Here is a 21,203-nt window from a genome sequence, read left to right as displayed (position 1 = left end):
CATGCGAGAATTTGTTACTTAGGCACACGTTGGAGAAAAACGACAACATTATAACATTTGAAACACTTCAGTAAATAGAGAAGGGTTTGCAGAAATCCATTATCAGTGAGTTTGTCTAGCACTAAATAATCATAACATGCATCTTACTTTTACACACAAATAAGGAACCTTGACAATATAGTGTGTCAAAAATGGGAATTCCATCAAGCTCTACGCAAATATTTTAATTTACTTTGCACAACGAAAACAAGCGAGCATACAAATCATTAAAGCATCGAACATCATGTGTGTCATTCCTACAAGTGTGGTCAAATTCTTACATCAAAATCTATAAACAAGAGTTATAAACTCCTCGTATTACTCACAATATACGAACACCCAAGTCAATGAATTTCTTGAATCCCACAAGTTCTTGGAACTCTAGCAATGCTATTGCAATATCTAGAAAAAATAATCCTACAAACTACCAACCTTTAGAAAGATCTGACAAAAACTGCACGGAGACCTTTTATTGCTTCCTCCTCTTGTACCTCTCTATATTGCAGAGCCCACTCTCTCACACTCAATAAAAAACTATAGTGAATAATGAAGAGCAAGATAAAGGCTGTTGCTACTATTTTTACAGATGAAGGTACAATATTAACAAATTCAGTCAACCACCAAAAGCTGAAAATCAAGATTTGAAAAGATTGTATTAATTCAAAATCTCCAATTACAAAATGAAATTACTGAAGCTAACCATTTTACTTTATTACACCGTACTTTGTTACAACCAAAAGTAGCTACAACTCTACCCTCAGCTTAGGATATCCAGCTACTAACTGCTGCACAACTGTGAATACGTTTTCACATGCATTGGAGTCCGAAAAGAGGAACGATTCCAACAAATTAAATCAGAAAATATATACTAAAAAAAAAATTGCTTAACTGCGCCGCTGCCACAGAAATTCCCGGCCAAACGGCCACCGAAGTCGACCATAACTCTTTTCTTCCTCATTCAGAGCAGACGACCACCACCATTAAATCGGCCTGTCCAACAGCCGATCGCTTCTCGAGCGGCGGCGGCGCCATAAGTGAAAACTTAAGCCCCAAATTGCTCAAATCGCCCTATGCAAGAACGACCCGCCGCCGCGGCTCCTCCTCCGGCGAAGCAACGCCCGACCGCCATTTCTCTCATATTCCAGCCACCTCTCCACCCAACCAAGACTACACAACGCTGAGCTTAGATTCGCAGGGTGGCCGTTGCCAGTTCTCGACATCAGCGAGGAGAAAGGGACCAGCCCTAACCAATCTTCGCCGTCTGAGTCCGCCACCTCCACTACTGTTGGGAGCCAGCGAGTCAGCCTTCCAAAATCCGCCGCTGCTCGAACCTCAGCGAAGCCCAGCGAAGCTAAAACTCGACTATCACCCCTCTTTCTCGACTCCCTTTCTATAACAGATTACCGCCGCCGTCAATCGAGCGGCGACGCCACCCCTCAATTCCAAATCTACAAATCATGCAGCCGATTAAATCACTAAAATCGCTGCTGCTCTCTCCCTCTCTCAGTCTTATTTTCTCTCTCTTAAAAACCACAGATCCAACCTTTCTCCTTCGACTATCCGGCGAAGGGCGTCGCCTCCTGGCCGATCCTCACCCAACAGCCACGACTACAAAGCCACACCTGAAAAAACCTAGGCACCAACCGCCGATTTGGTCTCCCTCTATTTGATGGTCCGAGCTACTTCTGCCTGACAGAAAGAAAGAGGCGAGAGAGAGAATGGAACGAGAAGAATAAAATGAAAAGGGAGAGAGAAAAAGACTCCCATTTTCTTCTACATTTGGACCGGACGGTGGAACCACTCTTTTTGCGAGCCAGGCTGGAGCATAGCCTATTTGAATCGTCCCCTCCTCTTTTCGCGAGCCAGGCTGGAATCAGCCCATTGAAAAATTGAATTCAACGGATTGCTTACAAGCTGGAGCAACTAATTAATTTGACAAATAAGCCAGGCCGGAGAAATTAGAAAAATCTGATACCAGACATCCAAACTAAAAAGTATCTTCTTATCTCAAATTTGGGCCAAGCTGGAGATTAGCCAAATTGAAAATTGAATTCGTTATACTGCACACAGGCTGCAGTAGTTAACTATTTCAACAAATAGGCCAGGCTGGATGCCCTTCTTTTCTATTTTTCGAACCAGGCTGGATTTATTTATTTATAACATATTTTACTTTTCAAAACCAAGCTGATACGTCACATATATTTTCTTTATTTCTTTTCTTCAATTTTTGAGCCAGCCGGGAGAATAATCAATCTGAAGGATTTTACCCAATTGGACTCAAAATGTTTCAGACAGGCTGGAGCAAATAGTTATGTCAACAATGAGCCAAGCTGGAGCATTGGATATTTGCTCCATCTCAAATTTCAAGCTGGGGGCGTCTAAAACAAAGAAAAAAGAAAAATCCAAGGTGGAAGATATTCACCTATTTCAAATTATCAAACTCCAAATTTCAATAGAACAAGGGGAAAAGAAACCCCCAAGCTGGTGAAGCGCTCCAAAGCTCTACAAGCTGTATTTCGAAGAAAATAAACTTTAAAATTGATTAATCGCTCCAAGCTTATAAAGTACCAAGTCCCACGTTGGCAAACCGATCCAACTTAACTCACATATTTACAAGCTGGCATTTAAAAATTCGAACTTGTCCACGCCGTCTACTTTCGCGGTATTATTTACAAGCTGGTAAGCCAATTTATATATATATATATATATATACGCTTTACAAGCCGGTCTCGAAATTTAATAGCAAGTCGACACTAACTGGAGTCATTTTCTTTCTACAAACCGATTGGTTGTATCAACTGAGACAACCCGACGTTCCGAGAAATTCACCTCTACGGAATAACTATAATCAAATTGACTCTCTAATTAGAAAATTATAATTGTAGAGTGGGAAGCTAACTGTAGTGGGCAAAATTCGTCAACATGACCCGTATCCAATCAGCACTCCAGGCTAGCTCAGCAAGCCAAGCAACCCACCCGGTCTGCCAAGCCTGACAGAATTCGAACCAACTTGGATCGATAACAAGGCTATTCAAATTATTTAAAGAACTTTGTTAGCCCAGCCTGATAAGTCAAATTATATTTGTCGCATGACCTACCCGGGCCGATCCAGGTTAACATCTCACTTCAAGGTCCAACTTGTCTAAACAGTCAAGCTAGATAATTCTCACTCAGTCTAAGCTCATCACGATAGTTTGCCAACCTGGCACGATCCTAAAAAGCCCAATTAGTCAAATAGATCGACCCAAAGTATACATCAACTTGGAATCGACACCTAGTCGGATATGTCACATCCGGCCCAAAGGGTTCCATCAACCCAGCCGTCAAACCCTAAACATCTCCCAGCCGTCAAACCCTAGAAGACATCGTCCGCCAAGCTGACGTAGTCAAAATAGTAAAATCTTGAGGATCCCGTGAAAGTCGTAACAACTTGGGAGAGAGGGGTTTAGACGAAGTCGGACTGTAGAAACCCTAGCGGCTAGATGTCCACTATATAAACAGCCCGACTAGATCATTAAGGACACACGAAATTCTACTTGCTCTCTACTCTTTGAATTATCTCTACTCCGCCGCTAGGCTGAATACTCTTCTAAGTCGGATACGACCAACTTGGCCTATCTCCGTCTCCCACATTCCATTATCACAACACACCGTCACCGTTTCCACCCTCCGACGCCGCCTCCAGCCTGGAATAACCGCGCATTCTAGCCTGTCTTTCTCTCATTTAATTTCATTTGTAATTCCGTTTTGTTTTTCCGTTACTGACTTGAGCGTCGGAGGCTCTACGGTCGACACCCCCACCCGGTGCTCAACCTAGGGCTCTTACGTGTTCTTGTGTTGATAGGTTGCTAGTGTCCAATCTATCCGAACGTGCAGACGTCAACTTCAATTGTAGATTTTAGCCCCTACAGACAGTAATTCAATTTATTTTCTAGTAACTAACTTGGTGGATACAATTTTATGTGACAAACATACAATTTTAATGTGGGAATAATGAATGTCTAATGTAGGACTGGTGAATATAGTGTCATGCGTGTTAATGAACAGATGGTTAGATGCAACCATATATTTCTTAATCATTGACAAACAAAACTCTAAACCTGGACCTCTTATTCTTCTTGTCAATGTTGGTTTCACGACATTCGAATGTGGTCGAAGACATCCTTCTTATGGACAATCGAAGACATCCTTCTTCAATTCTTTTATGGACAGTCGACTTTGACATTCCCAAGGCCTTTGACAATGATCTTATATTTGCTCGACGTTGTAGTAGAGTAGCTTTCATTTATTCTAAACTTTGTTCAACTCTGTTGAGATTTCTAGTCTTCATTAGAATTCAAGAGCAACACCACCTCTACTATGAACATCATTTCATGTATTCCATATTTGTGATACACCTCTTTCTATCTTCCCATTTCGACTTTCATGGAGCAAAACTTGGTAAATAGCTCTCTTTGTCTTGCTTCTGAGAACATTCCTTTTGCGTCTACCATGAGCATGTAAGTCGATGGTGTCCGCTACTGTCTGTGTGGACAAAATTTCAAGTAGAATATTCACATGAATCGGAGTACTTTGTACCATGAGCATGTAAGTCGATGGTGTCTGCTACTGTCTGTGTGGACAAAATTACTAGTAGAATATTCACATGAATAGGAGTACTTTATATGTATAACTCATTTTCCTTTATTTTTTGTTTTTATGAATGACATCAATTGTTATTTATAAATTTATAATAAAAATTCAAATTCTTATGAGATAATGTTAGAGTCAAATCTTCACATTGTTTTTTTGATAAACTAACAATTAAATAAGAAAATTTAAAGACCATGTGACGGTGAATTCGAACCAAAGATTTTTGGCCTTAGGCATAACCACTCCAAATCTCCCTTTTTTTTTTGATAAATTACATAAGTAAATAAAGAAATTCAAAGACCGCGCGACGAAAGACTTGAACCCAGGACCTGAGGTTTTGGATATTAACCTCCTACCACTAGGCCAAAACACACACACACATACCAAATCTCCCCATTTTTTTTTTTTTGATAAATTTACAATATTAAATAAAGAAATGAAAAGGCCACGCCACAGGGGACTCGAACTCAAGACCTTTGGCCTTAGACTTGATACTTTACCGCTTGGCCAATACACGCACACAAAATCTCCCCATTTTAATTTTTGTTGGTGTTGCTTATGAGAAGCTTAAATTATGTCAATATTTACGAGTAATAATAATAATAATAATAATAAATAAGGATATTTTTTTTTTAAACAATAAGGAAAATTTTAAGAGGTGTATTGTCAACTATGAAGGTGGAACAGACGGGATAATAGTTATCGACGAAGTAAACACATCATCTTCACGACTCTAATAGCCCCACGCAGCCCACCCACACACCACCACATTTGCATCAACTTAAGACTTGGACCTCTTTCAATTCCAACTATAACCACAAATTATTTTTTCTTGCTATTATGTGATCTCGCACATCATCATCAACATTGATGTTTGTCATACCACAACACCACATTTTTCAATGGCTATTCTACCTCAACGTCACTCATCTCTCAACCATGCCCGAATTCTCAACCGCATTGCACCTCCGAGCCGCGTTCACAGCTCCGCCACCGCGCCGCCTAGACCCCGTCGCCCCGTCTCAGACCCGTTAACCCTGAGCCCCCGCCCGCCGGTGCTCAACGACCCAAGTTTGCGATCAAATTGGTCCCACCGTGCGTGGCTAGCAAGCGGCTGCACCACCGTCCTCATTTCTCTAGCCAGGTCCGTCGGCGGCGCAGCCGAGTCGCACATGTGGCTGGAACCGATGGTTGCCGGATTAATCGGGTACGTGGTGGCCGATCTCGGGTCCGGCGCCTACCACTGGGGCATCGACAACTACGGCGGCGCGGAGACACCCGTGTTCGGGGCTCAAATCGAAGGGTTTCAGGGGCACCACAAGTGGCCGTGGATCATCACGCGCCGCCAGTTTGCGAACAACCTGCATGCTCTGGCGCGTGCGGTGACGTTCACGGTGGTACCCATAAACCTGGTGTGCGACGACCCAACTGTTCTGGCGTTCGTGGCGCTGTGCTCCGGTTGCATCATGTTCAGCCAGCAGTTCCACGCGTGGGCGCACACCACCAAGAGCAAGCTGCCGCCGCTGGTGGTGGCGCTGCAGGACGCCGGGGTGCTGGTGTCGCCGTTGCAGCACGCGGCGCACCACCGCCCGCCCTACAACAACAACTACTGCATTGTGAGCGGGGTTTGGAATGAGTTGTTGGATGGTTCGCACTTGTTTGAGGCCATGGAAATGCTGATTTTCTTCAAGTTTGGTGTGAGGCCCAGGTCTTGGTCCGAGCCCAATTCTGCTTGGACTCAGGAACCTGAAACCACATCTTTCTTATCCTAATAACAATATATATTCATTATTCGTTATTCCCCTTTTATTTGGGAAAGGAATTAATATATATTCATTTGTTATGCATATTAACTAATTAGTAAATTGAAATAAAAGTAGTGGTCTTGATGATATGCCTTAGCATGTTGTTGCAGTTAGTTTGAATAATCTATTCCAGAATGCCAAAATGTAATTTGGAAGGGACAGAAAATAAGTTCCCTATATTATAGGAAAAAGTATCGATATCTGAATCCGTAGACATTGCATGTAAGTGTAACCACACGTTAATTATAGGAAAATTGACGGAGTCAAAATATAGTGTATTTGAAAACAACTGGTTATGAGGGCAGAAGAGCCATTGAATCTTCTTCAGCTTCTTGAGAGACCGGAAAGCGCAGCTGGTTTATCGAGAGCTGAAGAAATTCAATTCATTATGCGAATAGGAAAAGCAGATTGATCGCAAAATATAAAGGGGGGATTGAAATGGTGGGGTTGAGGTGATCTCGAGGAAGGATGTTCTGTTTTTCTTGTTGCATGCCACAAGACAACGTCAACCAGGAGCCCTCCACTAAACCATACCAAGACACAAAACCCCTTGCCTCTATTGCTAATCTATCCTTGAAAACTGGTAACGCACGCCATCTTTCATTATACATTTATAATAATTAATGTATTTGGATTACACAATTTAATTATCATCATTTCATGGATAATTAACCTGGTTAATGCTTTCTCATGCTCATATTTTCTTGAATCTTGGTCTTTAGATTCTTGATCACAATTACTAGCTAGGGAGTGTTTAATTATTCGGATAATCTCATGATTATTAGAATGCATTTGTGATAAAAATAAAAATAAAATTTTTTGTCCTTGTCATCATGAAATATCTATCAACAAAAATGAATGAGCTGCGCATGCGAATTGAATGGGGTTTGGTAGTATTATATAATTGATGGATGATTAGATTCGCAGATAGCACCAGGCAAAGGTATGTAGCTGAAGAAATAGAAAAACTTGGAAAGAACAATATCTCTGCCGATATCTTCACTTTCCACGACCTGTCCGTCGCCACAAACAACTTCGACGCCGATAATTTGGTAGGCGAAGGCGGCTTTGGGAGGGTGTACAAAGGCCGCATTAATGGAAAAGATGAGGTACCTACCTACTAAACTAGCTCGTTCATATTTGATGAGTATAGGCTGAATTAATTGGGTGCATGCGCAGGATGTGGCGGTGAAGCAGCTGGACCGAAATGGGTTCCAAGGCAACAGAGAGTTTCTGGTGGAAGTGATGATGCTCAGTCTTCTTCACCATCAGAACCTTGTCAATCTCGTGGGATACTGCTCCGAGGGCGACCAAAGAATCCTTGTTTACGAGTACATGATCAATGGCTCCTTAGAGGATCACCTGTTAAGTACGTACCCCCGCACCCTTGCTACTTACTTCCTCTGTCTCACAAAAATATGCATAATTTTCATTTTTCGTCCGTCTCATAAAAACATGCATAGTCCATTTATAATACAATAATATATCCCACTAAACACACAATCAATGTGGGACATTTTCTCCACTCACACTATACTTTACAGGATTTTGTAAAACTCGTGCCACCCCATACTATGCATGTTTTTATGGGACGGAGGGAGTATTAATTACTTAAAAATGAAATGAAATGAAATAATTTATTTTAATTTGGTGAATTAATAGATACGAGTCCTGAGAAAAAGGGGCTTACGTGGGATGTGCGGATGAAAATCGCACATGGAGCAGCAAGAGGGCTAGAGTACTTGCACGAAACAGCGAGTCCTCCGGTGATCTACCGAGACTTCAAGTCCTCCAACATACTCCTAGACGCCAATTTCAATCCTAAACTCTCGGATTTCGGGCTAGCCAAGATCGGTCCCGTGGGGGAGCGCCCGCATGTGTCCACGCGGGTCATGGGAACCTACGGCTACTGCGCCCCCGAGTACGCCTCCACCGGACAGCTCACCACCAAATCCGACGTCTACAGCTTCGGGGTGGTGTTTCTGGAGATGATCACCGGCAGGAGAGTCATTGACAACGCCAGACCAAGTCAAGAGCACAACTTGATCGAGTGGGCGCAGCCCCTATTCAAAGACAAGAAGAAATTCCACACAATGGCGGATCCTTTGTTGGAAGGGAACTACCCAGAGAAGTCGTTGTACCAAGCTCTCGCAATTGCAGCCATGTGTCTCCAAGAAGATGCTGCATCGCGACCATTGATTTCTGATGTCGTAACTGCCTTAGAATTCTTATCACCACAACCAGGAGACCAATAGTGTACATGCTCATTTTGTGCAGCATTATGTTGCTACCACTTAGTATGGAATTTTGTTGCTCTGCAGTTTACAACAACTAACTCTGTTTCTCACCTTATATTGCCATCATAAGATTCATTCATCCAAATAAGAGTAACATTTACATATATATCTTTTATTATTTCGGTTTGCTTAGGAAAATTGATCAACATTTTCTTTGGGTAAAAATGGATGTGAACACAAGCATATAACATTAGTAGGAAGGTGGGACGCTTCTCCTCCAACTAAAAAATGAAGGGTTTTGGTCACCACAAAATAAATATACTATTGATCTTTTTTAGAATGAACAAAAAACATGTCTTTAGGTATGGAGGGAGGGGTATTAATTAAATCAAATAAATTCCAACAAATTTCTTATTGTTATTAATAAATCCATTCAAAGAAGTATATATTTGTATTAATTATTAATTTATAAGATCAAAATTGTCATTTTTTATTTTAATAAAATAGTTTATTCTTGGTTAGATTATATGCTGCAATTTATTTTAATAGAATTAAATTATTAAAGTGCATTTAATTATGTGAGATGTGAATATTAAGGAAAATGAGAGAAGCAAATGGAGTTATGAATATTTGATTGTTAGAGCATTGATATTGGTTGAACCAGTCACTCATTTATGCTCTGAGACCACTTATAAGTCAAGGCCTACATTGGTCTGACTCATTCTGCTGACTTATATTTTCTCCGTCACACGAATCTTGACACGTATTCCTTTTTGGGCCGTCACACGAATCCTGACACATTTCCAAATAAGATAATAATTATTACCTTCACTCTCCTATTTTATCACTTTTATTACATTATCTCTCCTACTTAATCACTTTTATACTTTATTAACTACACACTTAAAACACTAATCTACAACTCCTTAATTCTCGTGCCGAAACCATACGTGTCAAGATTCGTGGGACAGAGGGAGTATTAGTTTTAATTTTTGCCTTTTTCATTTAATTGCATTAATTTAAATTACATTAATTTAATTTAAAGGATTAAGGTGCAGATCCACCCCTAAAGTAGAGGCCCCTAGAGCGTATACCCTCCCCCCCATTCTCGACCTTAGCCCAAATACTCCCCTAGAGTCCATAAAAATGGTGCATTTAAACCCAATGATAAAACGGTCGTTTCTCGCCATTTACTTAATTTATTTTTGGAATGGGACCCACTGTTTGTCTGATGAACAAGAAGGTGGGCACCTCCACCACGACCATGTCGTGCAAGAACCGCATGCAGCTATCATTCTCATCGTCGTTTAACCGCGCGAAGATGACGGTGTCCTCCATGGAGTGTGAGAGGACGTCGAGAAGATGATGGTGTCCTCCATGGAGCGCGAGAGCTTGATGACGATGGGGTAGACCTTGACGCAGGGGCCGCAGTGCTTGAGGCCAACGTCGAGCAGAACGAGCTGGTCGAGGCCAATGGCCTTCTCCTCGTGGATCTTTTCCATGCTCTTGTAGAAGTTGAAGTGCGGCACCTGCTCGATCTTCTCTAGGGTGCAGAGGGCGCGTGTCGCCTCCGACTTGTCGCCTATCACCAGGAGGAAGTCCACATCGCCTTGCGGTAGACCTTCTAGACTACGCCGTGTTGTGGACCTTCTAGACTTCTCCACGCCCATCGCTGCGGCCAACGATTTCACGGTGCGGCTCGTCTGAAGTTTGGAGATAAGGTGGAGATTGAAGAGTTGTTTTGGTGACAAGACTCAGGTATGGGGTTTGTTTGGCTAAGAAGTTTATGAATGTAGCTGTTTGGGTGCTTTGTGGTTGTGTTTGCCTGTTGTGATGAATTATTGATTTGTTTGGTGTGGGGCAAATGGTCCCCTTTGCCTTGATTGTTTGCTTGGCTTTGAGTAATGCTTCATATGTTGGTGATTTGTTCACAAGTTGATTTTGTGATTCGTGATTGGATTAGTTGTGTCCTTGTCTGTCATGATATACATATTCCTTGCTTGGTGTGATGAGTTTAATGTTTAGGATGCAACATCCTAATGAGCAATTCATGATGTGATTTGTCCGGTAGATGCTAGGGGGAGTATTGTCAGTGTGATTGCCTACGATCTTATCTTGATGTTATGAAGTGTTGTGATTGTTGAAATGTTTGACAGATCTGAGTTTCTGCTTCTCTAGTGTTACTATGAGCATGGAAAACCAAGTGAGAAGACTTTGGATTAGCTCCAAAAAGCTTGATCTCATGAATTTTGGCTTAACTGTTGAAAATGAAAGAAAGAACTTCTTAACAGAATAGAAAATGGTGAAAACATCGCAGTTGAAATATGAGATATTGATTATAAAGGCGATCACATTAGGGAATTAACCTCTAGCGGAGAATTGGGTATGGCTGAATCATTTGTATTATAATTGTGTTGTCTCTTAAAACTTTAAGTTACTTACACCATTTGAGAGATATGTGTTGATTGAAAATTTTGAATTGGTTGTTGAATGTTTGGTTGGAATTGAGCATTGTTGAACCGTCTCTTCATTTAATTCATATGCATTTTGCTTGAGGAAAAACAAAAGGCTAAGTGTGGCGGGGTTGTTTTATCCTTAATTGTTAGTATATTGGGGGACTTATGGATGTAACATTCATTCATATTTAATTTAATTTTGAGTATCTATTGATGTGTGCACTATATTTTGTAGGGGTTTGAAGAAATGTGGGAAATTAAAGACTTAAGGAAAAAAGGAACAAAGAATGAGGGAAAAGCAAACACTCGTGCTCGCACACGAGGCCAGTGCCTGCGCCCGCGCTGCTATCCGCTCACTCTGCGCTGGCGGGGCGTCTCCTGCACCCAAGCATCGTGCTTCGCGACCGAGCTATCTAGTGATGCAGCCCAAGATTCGTGGTTAAGGAGGGGAATGAAGAAGCCAATAGGAGATGGTGGAGTTGGCGCGTTGGATAGCCCACATTTACGTTTGATTTTGATTTATGTGCATTTGGGCCGAAGTTGGAAGACTTTATTTATTTTATTTTCAGCATTTTAGAGTCCACTAGTTTAGTTTATTGGGTTATTTTCAAAAATTAGGAATAAGGGCCTTGTTTGGCTGATTAGGGTTTTATTTAAGTTGTTTCCTTATTAGACTAGGTTTAGTTTTTGCCTATATATAGGGCTTTATCAGTGTTGGCCGAATTGAACATTATTTTTTATCAAAATTGTGAGTTTTATTCTCTCTTGAGAGTTTTCGAATTCCTCTTGAAATTTCAAGACGAATTCATCTATCGACGTAACGGCGAGTCAACCAACCCTCGTCGGGTGTCATTCATCGTTTCCGAGTTATTGCATCAACATCACGTTGGGGTGTAGGGATTCAATTCGCCTATATCATTCTGTGGGTTAGATTAAGAGGTTTTGGAATTTCCATCTATCGTTCGTTCTTCTGTCTTCCGCTTGTGTGTTCGATTGATTGATCGACAAGGATCATATCATTTGGCACCAGATCCGTGTTTCGTATCCATGTTTCATTTTCGTTTCTGTATCCGTGTCAAGGATAGGCGTTTTCTAGGGTTTTGTGTTTTCATAATTCTATTTCTGTGTTTCCGTGTGTTTCGCATGTTTTCATTCCATCCTAGGGTTTTGACTTTTTCAGTTAGGGTTGCTGTCGTGTGATTATGTCTGTATTTTTACATATATCTTTCAGTTTTGGAGTTTCGTCTGTTTAGGTTTAAGGTTTCTGTGGTCTGATCTTTTCTGTATTTTTTCCTATCTACTTATCTATTCAAGATTTCCATATCTTACATATATTTTACACCGCATACGCATCCAACATCCGATTTTTTTGTTTCATTCTGGAGTTTTATAGAATTTTTTGAAAATCCTTTGTGTGCAGTTTTGTTCATTTAGTTCCTTGGGTCGTATAGAGTCTTTTAGGGTAGTTTCTGTGTGCACTTTTTTCGAATTTTGATTAAATTTCGTAGTATTTTCTGGGTTTCTTGGGTCGTGTAGAGTCTGTTGGGGTAGTTTCTGCGTGCACTTTTTTTGAATTTTCATTAAATCTTGTAGTGTTTTATGGGTTCCTTGGATAGTATAGACACTACTAAAAAAAACGCTCATACATAACGGTAATTTTCCGTTATCTATGTACCAAAACAAGCGTTGTATATAGTGGTGTTATGTATGAGGGCGCTCATACATAACGGTAATATACCGTTATCTATACTATGTATACATAACGGCACTATAATGATACATAACACATGAAATACCGTTGTGTATGATTGTAATACGTAACGGTAAAATCTGTTATAAAATGTATTTTTTTCGTTATGTATTGTAACTATACATAACGATTTTGTATATTTTACATAACGGTTAAATACCGTTTTGCATGAATGTAATACATAACAATAAAATCTGTTATAAAATGTATTTTTTTTGTTACGTATTGTAACTATACATAACGGTTTTCACCGTTATAAAACTTATTTTTTCCGTTATGTATTGTAACTATATATAACGGTTTTCATCGTTATAAAACTTATTTTTTTCGTTATAAAATGTCTCTCTTATACTTTGTTGTTGTTATACATAACGTTTTTTTGTATTTTACATAACGATTATTTCCGTTATGTATTTTTAAATGCAGAATTTAAATATAAATTATACAATATACAATATCCTCAAACACAACATATTCCACAACCAAAACATATATAAATATTTAATCATCCAAATAACTTTATCCATCCATAATCAAAGTGTCAAATATATCTAAATAACATCATAATCTCTACAACTAGAAACTGCATATGAGTTGGATAATCTCTACACTAATATCATCTCCAAATGTGGACAGAGCAAAGGGGGCAATAGCTACATTCTACGTCCGAGTTCCAACTTTATCTATGTGCTTCATCTCATAGTCACCTTCCTGCAAATAATGAAGCAAATATATATCTAAACATCACAATATACAATGGGAAAATAAGACATTCTATCTTCACATTCCCATATTTTTGGACCATAACACATTTCTGATAGACGCGTCTCACCATTCTGCCAGTCGACGTGCTCAATAGAGAAAGTGAAGCATAATACCTCAAATTAAAACAGATACAGAATCGAGTCTATTGAAGTACTGAGGGGTAGAAGGTGGAAAACTGGAAGCTTAACTGGACTGTCTCAGTTCTTCCATTGGCATCAGTTATGATCCAATGACGTCTAAGAAGTTGCACCGGGCGATCGGATAGGTTGGTGATTCTGATCCTATATGCATAAAAGTAAAGGCCTTTTGATGGCTTCTACCTGCAATGTACACACTCCTTACTTGGACTCTAATTCTCTGCAGATTATGCAGCAATTAGCACAAGACAGAAAAAGAGGAGACATTGTATTTATCATTAGACTAGTGTAGGGTTGTGCACATCATCATATTCAAGAATCAAAGCATTTCAGTTGCACAGAATCATATCAAACTGATCAATTCTTGAAACTTGATAATGAAATAATGTGCTTGTCATACCAAGGTTGTAGCGTCACTCGAGCACTTCAAAAGAGTATAGGGAGCAATTTCCTTTAACTCATCGCGGTAGGTAGCTGCATTAATCATAACTCTCACAATTCACACCATTTAATCACATAAACAATCAACCATATTGTATCATCCACAAAATTTGAGACTTAGAAAATCATACATACACATATGCACGATCATAACCTCCAACATTAATAAAGCTAACACATTCCCCACAGAAATTGTCTCAACACGATCTCACTACTAAAAATCAAAATAGGGATAACGGTTCATACATAACGGTTTTGGTCAAAAACCGTTATGTATGAGCGCACTTTTGAATATACATAACGGTTTTATGGATCTCTGTTATGTAAGTACTGTTATCTAAATGTATTCATAACAGTATCAAATTAAGCGTTACATAATAGCGTTATCTATTTATGATATATATAACAGTGCTACTAAACCGTTAACCCAATCGTTATGTATGAGCATGGATTCAACAACGGTTGTTTCAGTGTTAAGAATACCGTTATGTATGAGCGTAATTTATAACGGTAGTTGTAATCGTTATTCCCTACTGTTATCTATGATTTATTTTTTTTATTTTTATTTTTATTTTTAAAAATAAAATTATTCTTCTAAAAACTAAATATAACCCTCCCGCCACCTTTTCGCTCCAAATCCCAAACCTTTCTTTCTAAATTAATTTCACCCAAATCACCCTCTTCAAAAAAAAAATTCACCCAAATCACCAAATCATCTTCTTCCTTAGAATCAATCCCCCCCCCCCCGCCTTCGCCCGCTCCGTCCCTTCTACCTGCCACCGCGCGCCGCTCTCGCTTCAGCCGTGCGCCCCCTGCCACCCCTCCTTGCAGAGACTGCACCGCACAGTCGCGCATAGGGCTGAGCCCCTGCCTGGCCTTTCCAGTCGCCCCAGGGTCCAGCCGAGCCCCCAGCCTCCCCTAGAGTTCAGACTGCCACCGCGAGCTGGCCTCGCCAGCCGGAGTCCGATTTCTCCGATTCTCTCTGGTAAAATTTTCCTCAATCTCTCGATTTAGATATATTGTCATCTAAAAATTAGTTTCTAGGGTTTGTTGTCATCTAAATTCGTCCAGTTTATTTGAACCGAATTCGTCTAGTTTATTTGAACTAAATTCGTCTAGTTTATTTGAATTTATGAAAGTTTTCCTCAATCTGCATTTACCTTGTTGCTTTAACATTTTTACTCTTCCAGGTCAGTGTGTATGCAGGCATTTAATCAGATTTTATTTGCCTATTTTAGCTTGATATTGTGATTTATTAGCCTCATGGGTTGCACCAGTGTGGTCTGACTGATTTTGGGATTTGATTTAACCTTACTTCTCGTATGAACTATGTAGCATTTAACAGTTGTGAAATTAAGGTTAGGTTTTCCACTTCTGCTGCTCAACCAGTTCTCATTTTTTTCTTTTGTGCTGATAACAAATATGTTTGTGTTTATCTAGTCTGTAGATGATAGGAAAGGGGCAGTTGCTTGATCTTCGAAGGCCATTCCTTCTGGAAACTTGATTAATGGTTTTCAGGATAAGCTGAGCTGCTTTGGTTTATTTAAATTGAAGTGAATTACTTGAGATTATGCAATTAGCATATTGTTTATTTCTCTTTTAACTATGTCATTGTAAGGATCTTTCTTTTGCTTCATTCCCTTTCAAGTGTTTAGTGAGCATAATAACTCATTATATTTCAGTGGAATTTTAAACTGCTCCCTACTCCTCACATATTTTTTTCTAGATCTATGAATGTTTATTCTTCGTTGGCAGACAAGGAAGCCTTACACGATTACTAAGCAGCGGGAGCGATGGACTGAAGAGGAGCACAATAGGTTTCTAGAAGCTCTCAAGCTTTATGGCCATGCTTGGCAGCGAATAGAAGGTCTCTATTTTCTTACTTTACCTAATAGGAATACAAGGTCTCTATTTTCTTACTTTACCTCATAGATCTAATCCTGCAAATTGGTTCAGGTTGATTACATGCTTCCTTGCGTAATCATTTCCACATTGTTATTTGTATCTGAGATTAATATGTATTACTAATAATTCCTTTTATGAGATTTATTTTTCAGTGTATTTTCTTTTGATTTTAGAGTTGTCCTTGCTCTTGTTTTTGTTTTGTATCTGGTGTTGGCACAGAACATATAGGAACCAAGACTACTGTGCAGATAAGAAGTCATGCACAGAAGTTTATCACAAAGGTCAATTCTATTGCCTTCTTTTTCTATCTTTTCTATGATATATTTCCCCTTCCTAGTTTCTTGATCTCATGCTTGAAATTAGGTGAGTGGACGGCCACCGGGAGTCGGCCTCGTCCAGCTGGAGCTAAATTAGTGTCCAAGTTCTCCGATTCACTCTGGTAAATTTTTCCTCAACCTTTCAATTTACATACGTTGTCATCTAAATTAGTGTTCAACATTTCTTAGTGTGTGAATTTGTTAATTTTTGTTAATTTCTTAGGGTTCAATGATGGACGAAAAGTTAATGAGATTAGTTGAGTCTTGTATACAATGTATGTGTGTTTTGAATTTAGTTTGATGAAATTGATTGAGTATATGAGTGTTTATATATACTGGAAGCATGCTAGTTTTGATTTAGAGTTTATGAATGACAATTGTTGGACTGGAATCCTGTGCTGTTTTACAGAAGAATAAAGCTTATGTTTCGATGAGTTTTCGTGGCTTGATGGCATTGAAATTTTAGTATGTGTATCTATGATATGTCTACTTTGTCTCTGCAAAATTTCATGTCTATTGGATGATGTTTGCTATTTTTAAGATATTTGGGAAAAATGATGACAAAAACTGTCAACTGTTGGTAGGCTTCACCAAAACGTTTATATCTCTTAAACCATGAGGGATTTTGTATCACCGTTTTTTTTAAGCGAAAATAGACTAAAATACCTTTCTAAAAAAATAAGTCTTATATTTTTATGACCTCTGAAACAGATCAGTTTATTCTTTCAAAAAAGCTCTGTTTTGCTGTCATATTTTTTCAACAGTAAAAGTATCTGAGTTTCATAGTCTATTAGGCAGATCATATGAACGAATTTCCTTTTGAAAATTTTACCAAATCTTCTTGGATATCTTTGGTATAGGCTGATTAAGTTTGATGAATTTTTGTAAAGGTTTGCTTTGTTTTCAGATGGCCTAAACAATATTGGCAGAAACTGTCAATTTTTGACAGCCTGCACTAAAGGAGTAATATCTCTAAAACATTTAATCTTTTTGGTTAACTATCACTTTTGGAGTAAACTACACTTCATGAAGTTTTTGAAATAAAATGGTATGAAATTTTATGTTAATTGAGTTTGTTGTTATGAATTTTTAAAGATGGCACAAAAACAACACACTTTCTAGATAACAACTTGATCATATTATACACACTTTAACTAAGTATGGAAAATGTTGTCAAGACATGAATGTGTTAGCTTTATTAATGTTGGAGGTTATGATCGTGCATATGTGTATGTATGATATTACAACTCGAATGTGTTAGCTTTATTAACATAAATATGTGTATGTAAGATCTTCTGAACTGTATCCCGATCAGTTCCCAATGTTGGATGGAGAACGAACTATAAGAACTCCCAGAGACAGTAGCCGCCCACTCAGTATTGTCGCCCCACTCTGCTTTCTCAAAACCCTAATTTTGTGTGTATTATTCTGACAGCAGATAGCTGTATTTATAGACAAAACACAGAGTTAGGGCCCTTATACTGCTGTTGGGCGTCCCCTATTGTTCTGTGCAGCACATTTTTTAGTTTTCAGTTTCTGTTTCTTTGTGCATTTTTGTTTGTTGGTGTCACGACCGGAATTAATTAAGGATAATTAAACCGGGAAACTATGACTAAGGGAGGGAGATAAGAAGCGGGAGTAGAAAAGGGGAGTGAATTAACAGAGAAGGATTTTACTTTTCATTGATAAAGAAGGAAACATCTAATATATATATATAACGGAGGTTTAGTTGCAATGATTCGATTGAACTAGTAAGTTCGGATATCTCCGACTTAGCCAAAATAACATAAGACTTCTTTGAGTACGCAGCGGAAGTAATAAGGTTTCTGATTACATGTATGAAGACATGTACCCAAGAGTTTTTCAAAATATATATATAACGTCGAGACAAAAGAAGATCCTGCTCGTCACTTCATCACCATCGGCTACTGCTCAACCTGCACATTTAGAAATATATGCAGGGCTGAGTACAAAGGTACTCAGTGGGCACATATGCCTATAATGAAATATAACATGCTTCGCAAAGTTGTATATTGTCATGCCATCATAAACAGTACAGCAAGAGAGTTTTTCGCTAACAAGGCCCAAGCTTACTAAATTCATTTGTGATTCTTAAAGTTCGTCTGATCAGACTAAGTTCTCTTGTAATCTATCATATCTGGAATTACGTGCCGGAGAGGTGGCCACCTCTCACGGACACCTGACCGGCCAACCCGCTCGATGACTCACGGTCACACGTGTACACTAGCCCTGGCAGGATAGCTATCAACTGCTCAGGACCCGAATTCGATTACATAACACATCAGATAGATATCATACCAAAATTTAAACATTTATGGCAAGACAACAGTTGAAATGATTTTCAGTTCAAAGATTTTGTAACAGAATAACTTATTCAATTGTAACATTAAACTCATTTGATATATATATGAAAGTAATGCCCACCTGATAGAAAATTTCTGTGGTACAGTAGCTCCTTGATTGATTATTAATCTCGCGCTTGACCTTTATTACGAGAATATAAATAAGATACTGCTCGAGCAAAATCCTCAAATAATGAGAATACGAAATTAACGATGCATGATCCTCTTATGCATGAATTATTATTCTGAGATAATAATCAGGGAAATTCTATTGTTAATCCAGGCTATCAGATTTAAACAAAAGCTAAGTCTCGTCTCATGAAGCCGAATAATTAACTAAAATTAATCCGTTCTCTTCAGGGTGTTCTAATCCGCCGATTAAATAAATCTCACTCGAGGTAAGTGGTAGAAAGTAAATAACTAATTCGGTCTATTCGTTGTATAACCTCATAACATTTACCCGGGCTAAAGTAGGAACAATAGCAATACTGTAAGTTCGAATAATTAGAAGGCCCAACATAAGGCAGCCTAATAATTAATTAAGTAGAAGTGGGCTTGAATAATTAACATGAGAGGCCTAATTGAAATAATTCATTGGCTTAAGTAATTAAATAAATCTTGGCCCAATGAATAAATAATTGATTAGCTGGGCTCAAATAAAGAAATCAAACGAGGCCCAACTAAGATAATACAACAGCCCAATTAAATAAAATAGGTGGGGCCTGAATCTGTTAATAATCCTCAGCCCAACTCTAATAAAAACAAATGCCTCGAAGGAAAGGGGGTCTGGGCTTAAGTGATTTGGAAGACCAGTCCATCATCAAATAATCTGCAGCCCACAACAGTTAAAAAGAAGGCCCAACTTTCGGCCCAAGGGAAAATAAAATAAAGGCCCAATTGAATTTCTCTCTCTCTTCCAATCTCAAATCAGTCGAGTTCCCCCATCTCTCATATCAGTCGAAAATTCCTTCCCCAAAACAGTCGGCCTCTCTCAACATCAGTCGAGGCTTCAGTCACCTTCTCTGCTCCGACCGGCGTCGGCTGCCACCGAGCTTAGGTTCGGCGTGGCCGCATCTTTCTCCGGCCACTCGAGCTGTCAGCGCCGTCTCGCCCTCTCCTCCGACAGAGCCCAAAATCGTGCCCTAGACTTTTGGAAATCGTCGTCGCTACTCCTTTGTTTGGAATCCGGCGAGCGGTCGTCAGCTGGGAGCGGCGCCGTCCAACTTCCGTCCTCAGATTCCTCTTCGACGTCGAGCCTTAACTCACTAAAATAAGACGTGACCTGTCAGCCCCTTTTCTCGCTTGAAATCGCCGGCGACGCTGCCGTATTCCAGTCTCGCCCGTCGCACTGTTGCATCCGAAATTGCCTCTGTTGTCGTCTCTCAAAATCAGGGGAGGTCGCCCCAAGATTTGAGCCTTAATCCTCCTTCCTCGACACCGAGCCCTAGCTTTCCTTGCCGTCGAAAATCTGCCGCCGCTGCGACTGGATGACCGGCCGGATTCGCCGCGTTGCTGCACTGTGTTGATGTGCCGCTGCCTCTCCGGCATTCGGCTCTTCCTTTTCTGTCCGTCGAGCTCCGTCAAGCAGCAAGATTCTGCTCCGCCGCGCCGTCGCAGTTCCGACCGAGCGGAGATGCGCCGTTTCCAATTCGGAGTAGGGCAGCCGCCCACTCTTCTTCCTAAAGCTAAGTCAAAACTCAACCCTCCTTCTATTGGCCCTCAACGCGAATTAACTACAAGGCGTAATCTCTTCTTGTTTGTATAAACTCAGTTATGCACATTTAAAACTACATATAAACTGCCATTTGCTCATGAGAGTATATTTGGTGATTCTGCTAAGTTCTAGAGCATGAAGTAACCATGAATGGATCATGATGCAGTTGGTGTTTGTACTATAAAGAATGCAACTTTGCTAAGTCCATTATGTCTACAATGGTTTTCTATCATTAGAAACTGATCATGCTTTGGTATGTATGCGAACTGGAATGGATATTTGGTATAGAATTAATACCTTGGGAATGACTGTTGGTTGGCTGTTGCTGTGGTATTGAATAACTGAGATAATCTGAAATGATTACAATGGCCGGTTCCTCTCAATGAATGCGGGAGAATCATGGACAGTTGAAAGAATTAAGGAAAAGTTTTACCTTTATTTTGGCAAGTATTGAATGCCTGATCCCTCTCTCTCTTCCTCACTTCTCCAACTGTTGATGTTTTGAATGAACTTGAATGGCTGGAACAGTTTTAACAATTGTTGTTTCCTCAATCAATGCAGGTAGAGTTATGGAGAAGATGGAGGAATTGTAGCCAAAGCTTACCTTGAAGTGGCAGAGCACTGGATTGAAGTCTCTGCTCT

At 39.7% G+C, this 21,203-nt stretch overlaps 2 protein-coding genes and 2 long non-coding RNA genes across 4 annotated transcripts; 3 read left to right on the top strand and 1 right to left on the bottom strand.

Moving 5' to 3' along the window:
- Positions 1-5,358: 5,358 nt before the first annotated feature.
- Positions 5,359-6,565, top strand: LOC131024388 (fatty acid desaturase 4, chloroplastic-like). The gene has a single exon (XM_057953890.1). It carries the CDS (start codon positions 5,574-5,576, stop codon positions 6,441-6,443), a length of 870 nt encoding a protein of 289 aa, XP_057809873.1. The 5' UTR covers positions 5,359-5,573; the 3' UTR covers positions 6,444-6,565.
- An 89-nt stretch (positions 6,566-6,654) lies between these two features.
- LOC131024387 (probable serine/threonine-protein kinase PBL23) lies at positions 6,655-8,879 on the top strand. The gene is made up of 4 exons (XM_057953889.1): positions 6,655-7,059; positions 7,404-7,585; positions 7,656-7,845; positions 8,139-8,879. Exons 1-4 carry the CDS (start codon positions 6,945-6,947, stop codon positions 8,729-8,731), a joined length of 1,080 nt encoding a protein of 359 aa, XP_057809872.1. The 5' UTR covers positions 6,655-6,944; the 3' UTR covers positions 8,732-8,879.
- Positions 8,880-13,393: 4,514 nt separating this feature from the next.
- Positions 13,394-14,379, bottom strand: LOC131024391 (uncharacterized). The gene is made up of 3 exons (XR_009101800.1): positions 14,222-14,379; positions 13,873-14,041; positions 13,394-13,630 (listed from the first exon to the last, which is right to left on the bottom strand). It is a non-coding gene; the product is annotated as an uncharacterized LOC131024391 (long non-coding RNA).
- Positions 14,380-14,618: 239 nt separating this feature from the next.
- Positions 14,619-17,688, top strand: LOC131024392 (uncharacterized). The gene is made up of 3 exons (XR_009101801.1): positions 14,619-16,129; positions 16,387-16,448; positions 16,531-17,688. It is a non-coding gene; the product is annotated as an uncharacterized LOC131024392 (long non-coding RNA).
- The last annotated feature ends 3,515 nt before the right edge of the window (positions 17,689-21,203 follow it).

Source organism: Salvia miltiorrhiza, chromosome 5 (genome assembly GCF_028751815.1).
Source record: "Salvia miltiorrhiza cultivar Shanhuang (shh) chromosome 5, IMPLAD_Smil_shh, whole genome shotgun sequence".
In the NCBI taxonomy this organism is placed as follows: Eukaryota; Viridiplantae; Streptophyta; class Magnoliopsida; order Lamiales; family Lamiaceae; genus Salvia; species Salvia miltiorrhiza.
This window is presented reverse-complemented; position numbering and strand designations above follow the sequence as displayed.